Below are 12,859 nucleotides of genomic sequence, written 5' to 3' on the forward strand. Positions count from 1 at the left end.
TTCTGCCAACATTCAAGACCGGCCCTCAAGCAGATTGTTCATTACAACAGTCGGCGCTCACGGTGATCGCCGCACTTCGAGGTCTGATTCATCCAATGCCACTCGGCCACATAACTCCAGCTGGAAGGCTAAATGTGGCTCTGCGCAGTGTTGTGGAAGCTACTTTGAAAGAACAGCTTTGTAAGCCACCAATTACTTCACACTGAAGGAAGCTGAGGTATAGATACCTCCCCCAGGGAGGAATCAAGTGGGGCTAATTAAAGCTACTTTGAAAGAGTAATTTAAAACTTTGTGGGAAAAATGTCAGATTACAATTTTCATATGATAAAAAGTGAGAAAAAAAATATCTTACTAAACAGTCACAATGCCGCTCTTAACTGAGCTGATTGCAATAAATGGCCACTTGTTCCCATGTCACAAAGTGATATAATTAAACACTTCACTGTTCGTCAGAAAGGTCGATGAATGTAAGATGTGGTTTTGGATTCGGTGTCCGTCAGCTGCCTCCCAGAAACTAGTTAAAAGAACCAACTGTTGACTTCTAGTTTCACATTCGACACGAACAACGTCCTCCTGAATGAAAGCCCTGCGCTTGTTTAACCCAACCGTCCATCACCTGACCCCCGCCGTGTATATCCTTCTCACTCTTTATACCACTTTTTTTCTCACTTAATAATTACTATAGCTGCTGGAGGTCACAACAAACTGAAATGTGAATCATAATAAGCTGTTTTCATTTCTTCCGCTCTTCTGGTAGAAAAATCATTCTGGCCTTTTTGCCTCGAACACAATAGTCTGGTTATACTTGGATGTGGAGTTGTGAGCATTTCATGAGCCGTGAAATGTTTCACCATCAGGTGAAAAAGAAGCACATGGTGGCAGCGGCGACGACTGCTGTGCCGGGGAAATGGGCATCAGATTGGTTCGAGAGGGGAAACTGCAGGGGAAAAAAGGAAGAAGGGAAGTTTAAAGGTGAACCCCTGTTGAACCCCGACGCTAAAATCCATCTCTGATCGATCGATCCCATCCAGACAGGAACAACCAATTGAGAGTCTTACCAAAATCGAACTCTAACCACATTTAAAGGTGATAGTTGATGCACACGACCACGTTGTTCATGATAGGCGCACACCAGGAAGGGAAATGAGGTCACCCTTCCTCTTTCCTCTGCTGCTGGCCGCACAGAAGCAAAGAGACAACAACAGACCCAGGCCGAATCTCCCTCCAAAGACGAGCTTTTTACCCCTGAAGCGTAGGGCAGCAGATACATTGTTGTCCCTAAACCTGAGGTCACTTTGTAACACAGATGGGTCGTCAGTCTGTCGTGTCCTCGCTGGCAGCTTTATAAACGGCGCTGGCCATCCTGCTCTGCCTCCGGTACCTGGAGGACAGAATCCCCGGCTCAGTGGATACATATCCGATGTGACAGCACATGGCTCCTAATCTGCGATACGGATGGCCTCCCGCCTCAGACTGAGGGAGCTGGTTTTAAAGCACAGGCAGAGGTTATAAATGGATATTCTGGATCAGTAGGTGAAAGGCTTAAAGACCACCGGAGGGGAGCGTGATGTAACCCCGTTGTGCCGTCGCTCATGTGTGTCATGTGCTCCTCCAACTAGATAAAAGCCCTTCTCCTTTTCAGATCACATGACACCTTAAAATGAGGGATAAGTAGACCTGATTCATGGTGGAGGGACATTTTTAGCTCAGGAGAGCACAGGAAATGCAACAGAATTGAGCTCGCCGACACCTGTGGCTTTTTAGACGAATATGATGCATGTTTGTCTCCGTATGTCGACAGGACCGCGGCTGCTGAGGGGGAAATAAAATGAGTTACGAGAGCAAACACAGGAGCCACTGATTGGGATCATCTAAAGAATGTCTGTCTCGTCGCACCGGATATGAGGAACATGAGCGGATGGCTAAACGGATTAAGGCCTGATTTGAAAGAACGATGCTGCGGGAGACGGTCGCATGGATGTGACTGTGTCTGTTTCTTTCTCGCGAGCTCGTCATACATACAGCCACTCCCCTGAATTATTGCCCGAGGAGTCTTGAAACAAAGTGAATCATGCCATCCTGATTAAATAAGAATTGAGCAGCATGAATGGGCTCACGCTGGGCAGTCAGAACGGGAACATATGGAGGCACAAGGCCAGCTCCTGTCTGCCAGCTGAGGCTGTTTATGAGACACTCCCGCCACTGCGGCACCTGATCCTCCTGCCCGTCATCAAATGATGCAGAGGGAAACATAATATATATCTTTATGCTTCCAGTTATCTTGAGATGGGAGTTTGGATGCTCCTGATTTTGGCTATGGGGTTGTTCTAATCGATCCAAATGCCGCACATCTAGCCAGGTGCTCGAAAAATCACCACCCAAAACTGCATATGCTGTTGGCAAACACTGACAAACCCACCTACACACTCCGACATAATCTCATGTACTGTAGGGCACAGGTTTTTTCATTTGAGACGCGCTTATATAACGATTCTTTAATTTATTCCATTCTCATTGAAGCGTTTTTGTCTTGAAGCTCATTTTCATTCTAAATTGGAGATACTGGAGTTACTCGAACACAGGCACATGTCAGTGTCATTGCACACACTTCTTGTCAGAAAATCCTCTGCCGTGCCTCTCTCTCTGCAGGGGGTCCCCACAGCTGCCTTTTTGAAAACGTTTTCAATTTAATTCTCAATTTCGGATCTGAAGCCCCACGGCATTTCTCTCCACTGCCCTCCACACCTCCACCTTTAACCCTTCACACCGTCTCTTAGCTGAACGCTGCAGGGCTTCGAGCTGCGTGAATGTAATAATCATTTCCACGACTGGAGTAACTTCGGCTGTAAAATGCTACACATCCAGCCGAATTGCATATGTGCCCAGAGAGTCTAGGCAAACACTACTACACCCACCTACGCACTCAGACGTAATCTCATATAGCCACCAGTAGGGCACTGAGTCTTCATTCGAGACACGCTCACGTAATGGCCGGATTCTTGCTAGTTTATGTTTTTTTCTTTCTGAAGACAGAAACAGTGCGTGTCCGTGTCACTGCAGGCATTTCTAGTCAGGAGATCCTCTGGTGTGCCCACTCTCTGCGGGTCTCCCCGTCGCCGCCTTTTAAATTCATTTTCAATTTCGATCTCATTTTCATTCTGAGTCTGGATCCGAACCCTCCTCTGCTGCCCTCCACGCCTCCACCTTTCCCCATCCACACCATCTCTCAGCTCGATGCTGCAGGACCTCCCGGGGGCTCGCTCCAGGAGGTGAGAGTGACGATGAAAGGTGTCCTGAGATGACACATGTTAAATTAGATGCACACCTGGGAAAGTCGACCGTTTGTCTCATTAAAATGGCAGGGGAGCCGTTCCTTCAGCAACATAGTACGAGTTATAACACGTCCGTTAACATGATGCCAAAATCGTGAATGTGACCTTTTAGCTTGACAAGGCTGAGTATTATCCGCAGTGCCATGATGAAAGACAGGCCTGGGTAATGATAGTAATAGTACATATTGTGGTGTAAAGCGACATTTATCTTCTGTAGTTTTCTTTTAGAGGCATTCCTCAGGTTAAAAACCTGTGTATTTAAAAACAACAAATTGAATCACCCGGCGTGAGTCATCTCCCATGTGCTCTCTCTGGTCTCTGTTTTCTCTCTCTCTGTGCGTGTCTATTGTTGTCACCACCACCACACACACACACATCTGCCATCACTCTGGTTCAGTGAAGTGTGAACCTCCATCACAGCACCGTGATGGGGCGAGACAGAGGGTGGCCCGAATAGGGGGATGAGAGTGATGGAGAAGGAGGTAAAGAATGGAAATAGAAAGGGGAAAAATGGAGCGAATGAATGGAGCCAAATCAAGAAGGTCTTAGATGAAGCTGCAGCTGCACTTTCGTACCACAGTGTTTGATACTTATGGCGTACACAGATGCATTTGCTGAGATAATACATGCAGCAAAAAAAGCCGTTGCTGTCCTTTGTTCAGGCACACACATCACTGTGATAGACTGCAGCAAAATGGATGTTAATATATATGGAAATGTGACAGATTTGTACTTTAAAGAGGGCAGATACAAGAGTGTTTTTCTCCTTAGTGACATGTTTGATGTGGTACTTTATTTGTGTTTAAAAAGGCCTGGAGCATCATTGACAGCTGTGGAGTGTTAGATGAAGCCGGAGGTGGACAGATAATGACAGAGAGAGGAGGACGGAGAGGAGGGCTGTGGACCAAATAAACACCGTGTTTTTATTGTTTCTGTCCTCTCTCAGGCAGGAATCTGATTAATTATTACCTGCTCTTTAACAGAGCGGAGCAGCCATCCTCACATAAATGGCCTTTTTACTAGTGGGGGCAGCTTAGTTAGTTACACAACAGTAAATCTGGAGCAGGGAGCAGCCGGGCTGTGTACAATCACATTTTATGAGGTAGAGCTGGTGATGAGGAGGGTGAAACATCACATGGGTAAATAAAAAAAAAAAAAGGGTGTTGCACCAATACCATGGAGCTTTTAACAATTTTAACAGTGAAAAACACAATGACACAAAAAAAGAAGAAAAAGTTCAAAGTAATACTAATAATAATGATAAGAATAATAACAACATTACAAAACATTCATGAAGATTTGAGTAAAGTGTTCTAATTGAAACAGAATCAGCCAAGTCAGTGATAACTATGTTTATAAATGCTATATTGTCTTGCAGGAAAACAGTCGTCTTCTTCATGTCTTCTTGAAAGTAACTACAGAGGGAGTTGCCAGAATGATCACGCGCCCCATTTGGATGAAACCAAACGCTTTGAAAGGGCCCACATCAAATAGAAAGTACTAGATTAAAAGCTGCTGCGTTGCATTTTGCATGTCACACGATAAAAAAACAAAAAAAAACACAAACTCAGTTATATTAATAATATAACTGAGTTGATGATGTGAGAGCCGATTGTTCCTAAAGAGAATCAGAGAAGAGTCTTTCTGATGATGTTACTACTTTTGCTGCTTTGACTCCGAAAAACAAATATAGCCCTTTAAAACAACTGTTTTTAGAATGGAGTTTGGTTTAACAGTTTGTCCACCTGAAAGACAGCTGGGAGCAGTGGTTATTTTAATGTTGGTAATTCACATAAATTGAGTTGTCCTACTTCCCAGTTAATAAACCTTGAACAGAATAAAGGAACATAGAAAGCGGGTATGAAACTGACCCGTTTTCTGTCTCTTACAACTTGTAGTAAAAGTCTCTAAATGGTTCCGCGCTTTTCATCCGTGTGCACGTCTGAATCTCTGCTGTTACGAATCCATTCGCAACAATGAACGCTTTGAATTCTGCGTGATGATATCGGGGCTGTTATTTTTGCATGACTCCCGGTTGTTTTTTTTCACATGATGCAACTAGAGCAAGTAACCCTCATCGACTCATGCAAAGAGCTCTTGATCCGTCTTAAGAAGTAAAGATTTGAAGCCGAGTGACCCGATAGGTGCTCATCAGAAGTGCAGTACTGACTATGCGCATCGATCGTTCTCTCATCTGCTGATTTTGGTCTGCCATCGCCTGATAAATGATCTTTAATGAGTGAGCTCTTACTCTGTCTGCTGCAGAGCATTCTCACATCTCTCTCTCTCTTACAACTTGTAGTAAAAGTCTCTAAATGGTTCTGCCCCACAATGGCTTTAGCAACGTCACTAAACTAGACTAGACAAACTAGACACTAAAAAAATTGTCTCAACAACAGAAAACGTCACTGGGGACAGAAACATATCATCTGGACATTCAATAAGGAAGTTGTGTATGTCGTGTTAGTACTCTTGGATTGAGGTGGACTGAAGCGGCATTCATCAACTCCTGTCTTTCATATATATAATGATACTAAGTGCGTATTGACAACAACACAACATGTTTGTTTGCAGAACAGCAGAATAACAATAATTAGCAAGTATCTCAGAATTTGCGACTATTTGAATTATAGTGGCGCTCCAATCCATTCTACAGCCATGCTAGCATCTCTGAGAGGCTGTATACTGTACAGTGTAGGGGTATGATGAGCTAATGTTGCTAATTTTAATGTTAGCATGCTATCATGCCGACAGCGACAATGCTAAGAAGATTTTAGCAGGTAAAATGTCAATGAGTTGACCCTCTTAGCGTATTAGGTAGCGTTTGCTTTTCTTTGCATTCAATTAGTTTAGCTTAAAGCTAGCTGGAAGAGAAGTAAACACAGCCGGTGTTTTTAAAAAGTTAAAGAAAGATAGAAATGTAAGGTTTTCTGTGGTTATTCAAAATCACCATGTTTATCTGCTCTTTATCTTTTTATTGGTTGGTGTTTTTGCTTTATTTCTGACAGTATCTGTCTGTTTGTGCTTCATGACACAGAGCTCTCCCTGGCAAGCAATATAAAACTAGAGCTCGAAAAAATTTCGACTACACTTTCAGTTATTTTTAATCACGCTCCTTATCTCACCAGCAGATCACGCTGGAAAGGTGGAAATTAGGCAAAGTGAGAGGAAGGGGGTGGAAAATGTGGCTATTTCAGTCCGTCAGCGTTAGAAAAATATAAAACCCTTGTGATTTTCAGAGGAGTTCTCATCTCTCCTATGAGACAGGGATGCTTCACAGCTGCAGCCTATATATGCAGCAACACGTTGTTCATCATTGGCTGATGTTACAGGATAAATTTAGCATGTTCATGTGCTACTTTGCTTTCATTGTATCTGTTGCTAGGCTGTTCACAGAAATTGCATTATATGCTATGTACATACAAATGTGTTGGTGCAACAATGCTGAGAACTGATTCAGCACATTATTTATTCATACTCTTGATTGGCACACTTTCATTCACACATTATGATTTATTCACGTGTGGACAATTAACAGTTTAATGTTAATGTAACTTAATGTAACCTGGCTTATCTTTGCTGTACATGCTCCATTATTTGCTCCCGCTGTATCCCCATTTCCCAACAGGGACCATTACAGTTACATTTTACCTTACCTCAGGTGTAAAGGTAAACAGACTTATTAAGCAGGTTGCGATCACAGTCGAACAGTGCTACAATGAAGATGACTCACCGCAGGAGCACATCAGGCTCAGCATGGGGAAATCAAGTGTCTCTCTCCGGGGAGAGGCTGACGGCGGCTGCACAGCCGGGGCTACAGGTGCAGCAGAAGCTTATAGTCAAAATGTTGTTTTTGTATCTGCAGCTGCACTACACATGCTCAAACCCACACGCCTACACGTGTATTCTTTCAAGTCAAGGTCATGATTGTATCTGCATACCTGTTTTTCTTTCCAAAGAAAATTGGTGTTGAAGCTTTCAGTAAGGTATAGATACAAGAATGAATGGTTGCATAGGGTTTTCCAGTGTACGTGAGTAGTTTCCGGAACATAAATGCTTGATTAAGAATGATAATTTGCATGGCGAGAGCTGGAAAATTGAAAAGACATTGAGACTGTGGCATGAAAGAGCCATCTGCTTTTAGTTTGTCCTGAGCGCTGTGTGCTGCTCCCTTGTGGTCGAGCCTCTCTGACAACACTGGCAGCTGTGGAGAGCTGTACACCCACATCACTGTTCTGTTGTGTACTGCTTCAAGATCAAATGTAACGGACTGTTCGGCAGCTACACTGTTCCTGTGATCATCGGCTCTGGGATCAGAGTTCTCCACAACAGCAGCGCCACAGATTTGGGATTTTAAAGGAGACATATTTTGCTCATTTTCAGGTTTATGATTTTATCTTGGGTTACTACTGGAAAAAGGTTTACGTGCTTTAATTCCCGGCAAACACATTGGTTTTCTCGCACTGTCTGCAGCACTGTATTCACACTCTGTCAGAAACAGGCAACAAACTAGTCGCTATACATAGACTATGAAAATGTGACACTGTGACGTAGCGTGATGTCACAAAGTCACTGAATTAAAGGCGGGAGTACTGACGAGGTGTTTCAGGAGCACTGTTTTCTGTGGTGGGAGTGGAGCTCCCGTTGATACGTATTTTAAACTTTCAAGACCTTTTGCATGCACACGAACCGATACAAAACACTGAAGGGAAGGAAAAAATAATATGTCTCCTTTAACAAAAATTAGACTTTCGCCCCCCATTGTCTCACGGAATCAATTCGTCTCAATTAAAACCCCTTAAAGAATCTCCGGGTGCTGCCGGCTGCCAGCGAGCACCAGAGCGGACGCCGCGGACCGAGGTGAACTTTCCAAAGATCATCTTGTCACAGTGACTCAGGAAACATCCCCGAGGTGAGCCGTGGGTGACAGCTGCTGCCGCTCCACTGGCTCAGGTAAATGCCAGAAACCCCACTTGGATACACTGGATTGCTGACACACAAACACACCCACACAGAAACACACATATACACCGCTGTGTCTTAAAGGAACCTAAAAGGAAACACAAGCAGGCTTAGCATTAGGCACACTGCCAGCACAGAGAATAGAGACGAAACAAACAGGATGAATGCATGTGTGCACATTGAAAGATGCATCTCTCTCTCTCTTCGACAGGGTAACCCAGAGTTTCAGACATAGTCCTTCACTGCAGTCGTTCAGCATAAAGAGAGCAATAGCAGAAGTGTTTTTTTGTGTGTTTATGCCTGAAAAAAGGAAGATAATTGCGAGACAGTGGCATAATACAGCATTATTACCACACAAAGGAACAAAAATTCTTCTATCCATTACAGCGACATGTGATTATTGAACATTTTAATTCTCCAAATATGATCCTCTGTGTGGGCGCGCTTTTCATCCATGTGCACGTCTGAATCTTTGCTGTTACGAATCCATTCGTAACAATGAACGCTTTGAATTCTGCATGATGATATCGGGGCTGTTATTTTTGTATGACTCCCGGTTGTTTTTTTTCACATGATGCAACTAGAGCGAGTAACCCTCATCGACTCATGCAAAGAGCTCTTGATCCGTCTGAAAAAGTAAAGATTTGAAGCCGAGTGACCCGATAGGTGCTCATCAGAAGTGCAGTATTGACTATGCTCATTGATCGTTCTCTCATCTGATAAATGATCTTTAATGAGTGAGCTCTTACTCTGTCTGCTGCAGAGCGTTCTCACATCTCTCTGCGTGATTTTAAAGCAAAGAAAATCTGGGAAAAAAAGCCTCGTTTCTACCTGAGAGTAATTGTGTCATCATCCAGGTTTTCTTATCGAGCTGCAGTACCCACGGACAACCACCAGGTGTCTGTAGAGTAAAAGGGATGTATCTGTCGCTCCAGAATCAGATCCCAAATGAAGAAGGCAGATTTTCTTTTTATTATTATTTCAGCTGGGCCTGCCCCTGCTTTTCATTCCCTCACAATCAGGTGACGCCACTGTGGCTGTGTCACCTGCCCGCTAATTGTGCCGTCCTACCATTGCCATTTGCAACACACACACACACACACACACACACACACACACACACCTCCATGCTAAAAGCAGCAGCAGCAGCAGGCTCCACTAATGCAGCATTAGTCACACTGTCACCCTGCAGAGAGGCGCCACAGGAAGCAAAGCACAAACACGTGTCAACATTAGATTGCAAAGTACGATAAGTAAGGCAGAAACACACATTGACGTCGGGTTGTGTTGGCGTGCACACAGACATAAACTTGACGTACGTGAGTGTCTGCGAAAAAGGCCACATGGTCAGTTCATCAGCCACATGTTCTGTTTTGAGTTTCATGTTTCCCAGAAGCTGTTAAGGTTTGTTATGAGCACACGTTGACATGTAGAGGGGTCTTAAAAACCTACCGGAGGCTCACAGACACGAGACAACCACCTAAGCATGTAAGCAGACCAATTTAGCCGTGTTGAAAATACCTTATTAGTGTGTCGTGAGTCAAAGTGTTGTTTATAGAGCTACTCAATTAAGTGTCATTTCTCTGCTGTGTAAAAACCAAACGCTGCCTTGTAAATGCCTGCCGCCTGTGTGTGTTTTTGTACAGTACATTAAAGCAGAGGTGACATTTCGATTCACATTACAGACGCTTTAAATTCACAGCGTATCTGCTGGTGGGCTACACGATGACTTACGCGTGAAGCTTTTTAATGAGCTCTGAGTATTTCGGGGAGAACATTTCAACACTGCAACACGGTTCCACTTACTCTCAGGATGTTTATATTGACGACGACGATGATGATAATGATGATGATGATGAACTAACACCCCTCTTGCTAACCTGTGTTTTTTTTCTGTGTTGACAGTAAAGAGGAGGCAGCAGCCATCGAGACAGAGCTACTGAGGGACTACCGGTTTGGGCAACAGCAGCTGATAGAGATCTGGGGACAAGCATGTGCCACCGCCATCACTAAGGTCTGTACGTCATCTCCCTTTAGTTAGTCACACTGTTGTAAAGAGTATGCAAAAGAAAGTACAAGTAAAAGTCCATATTTACATTTATGTTGCATATAAATGGTCAGGGAACCGGCAGAATCAGAGCTTTTAATCTGTTTGCCAATGTAATATATTTTAAATAAGAAATTTGCTGTTTGGTCCGAAGCATACCGGTAACTTCTTCTGTGTTTTTTGTTTCCTGTTTGCTTGTCGTCCCGACTTTTACTGCGCGCGGGAAGCAGAACACGGCACGCAAACGCTGTTTTTAATTCAGTCGTAATCCCCATCCGGCCATATCTGTCTCTCTATCCACCCAACCGTCCAATTTATGAGGTCATGCAATTCTACCGCTATAAATAAAAAGCTCAGACAGAAAACATCATTCCAGTATGTTTTTATAGCCACTTTTTGTTTTTATTGTGAAATGGACCTTTGCTTTGTGTGCTGCTGTGCTTTTTAATGCTCGTTTCTTTGGCCCATTAAACTGGTGGCACCAAAACACTGAGCACTGAACAGCGGTTGCCATTCACTGGGATATGTGCAACTGCAGAAGCAGCAATTTTCATTTTCTCTCTATTTTGTGACACGATTTCCATGAATCGCAGTGTTTTATCTTGTCCTCTGCTCAGTCTTTGTATTGCACTGAAACCACAAATTGTCGGGGAATGTCACACAAAGCTTTTTCTAATTACCACTTCCACCAATCTCGTAGCTGTCAGGTTTGAACACAATTTTCAATCAAGCCTTTTCTTTGACACAGCTTGCAAAATGCTTTTTGGAAAAATGGTCAAATTAAAGGAAGTCATGCAAGGTTTTTTTTTTATGATGAGCCCACTTTTTTCTGCATTAAGCCGTCCAGCCCTGGATCACAGTTACAAGCTCAAGTCAAATAAATTCAAACTGTGGCTTCAACCAACACGCTCTTGTGCAAATCTGCTAAATAGTCAGCGCTGTGTATCACTCAGCAAATCGTTTCTAAAGGTCACAAATTTCATCTGAAGTTCTTTGGAAGGCCACTGCACATTCTGCCTCTGTGAGCCTCCGTAATCACCACAAACCTCAGTAAGACCCTGATGTGACTGTTTGCTTGTACAAGAGGGCAAAAAGTCACAGCTGCTGCTACTTACGCCTTCCTTCATTTGCATAAACTAACTTACAACATGTCTGATTGTTATCTGGAGGAAATGTTCTAACTTTCTGTGACATTCGTGCGGCTCACCTCGGGGCGGAACACCTGAGCTCACTCTGGGCAGTGCTCCTCAACCACACCGGTCCAAAGCCACAACTCCTCTTCCCTGTGATCTGGACTGTGTCAAACTAAGACTGTGTGTGTGTGTGTGTGTGTGTGTGTGTGTCCGTGGAGGGCTGTTAGGAACACATGCGGTTCCCTTTGACCAGACCACTGGCTTGGTGTAACGCCACACTGGTTTCCTCAGCGGGCTCTTCAACAGGCTGTGATGAATAAGAGTCTGGGCTAAAAGACACACTACACCCTGCGATGCTGTCAGAAGGAAAGATGAAGAGAAAAAGACGGAAAGAGACAAAGACAAACAGAGAGAAACACAGAAGCAGAAAACAGACGTTATTAAGATGTCTTTAATAGAAAGAGGAAAGAAGAGACACAGCAAATACATTGAATAGATATGCAGAGATATGAGAGACACAAAATGATGACAACTGATGACGAATATCTCCAATAACACTTCACCAAACATCATCATGTCATCACCTTTTATATTGATGAGGTGAATATGTTAGCAAATGGTTGCTAAATTACTCATCCAGCAGTTACAGAACAACATTATTGTCTATTTTGAGCCATGTTTCTGGCCACCTGACAAATCTAGGTACAATTTTTACTCTCCTTTAACTCTGCTTTTGGTCTCTACCAACTTCTGAGGGAAATACCCCATGGCTCTTTAGCTGCTAAATACTCAACCAATTACTTGCTAACTTGTGTGTGCTTTTTGGCACAGAGTACAGTGGGGTTTTTAAACACACATGCATACCTAAACAACTCAATAGGTAGATTTTCAGCATCTACCAAGACAACACTGTGTAACAGCGAAACATGTACCTGACCTTCTTTGTACTGTCGCAGTCTGGTCAGGTTTAGTCACTAAAAGTACTTGGTTAGGTTTAGTCGCTAAAAGTACTTGGTTAGGTTTAGTCACTAAAACTACTTGGTTAGGTTTAGTCACTAAAACCCCTTGGTTAGGTTTAGTCAATAAAACCACTTGGTTAGGTTTAGTCATTAAAGCCACTTGGTTAGGTTTAGGCGCTAAAACCACTTGGTTAGGTTTAGTCATTAAAACCACTTGGTTAGGTTTAGTCATTAAAACCACTTGGTTAGGTTTAGTCATTAAAACCACTTGATTAGGTTTAGGTGCTAAAACCACTTGGTTAGGTTTAGTCATTAAAACCACTTGGTTAGGTTTAGGCGCTAAAAGTACTTGGTTAGGTTTGGTCACTAAATCTACTTGATTAGGTTCAGTCATTAAAACCACTGGTTAGGTTTATACATTAAAAC

At 43.3% G+C, this 12,859-nt stretch overlaps 1 protein-coding gene across 1 annotated transcript in view; it reads left to right on the forward strand.

Moving 5' to 3' along the window:
• Positions 1-12,859, forward strand: part of yjefn3 (YjeF N-terminal domain containing 3) — a 47,429-nt gene that overhangs the window by 21,064 nt on the left and 13,506 nt on the right. The window contains exon 2 of the mRNA XM_030433800.1: positions 10,200-10,308. Coding sequence (XP_030289660.1) covers positions 10,200-10,308 — 109 coding nt within the window. The remainder of the gene's footprint in view (positions 1-10,199; positions 10,309-12,859) is intronic.

The sequence above is a fragment of the Sparus aurata genome, chromosome 11, assembly GCF_900880675.1.
Source record: "Sparus aurata chromosome 11, fSpaAur1.1, whole genome shotgun sequence".
Classification (NCBI taxonomy): Eukaryota; Metazoa; Chordata; class Actinopteri; order Spariformes; family Sparidae; genus Sparus; species Sparus aurata.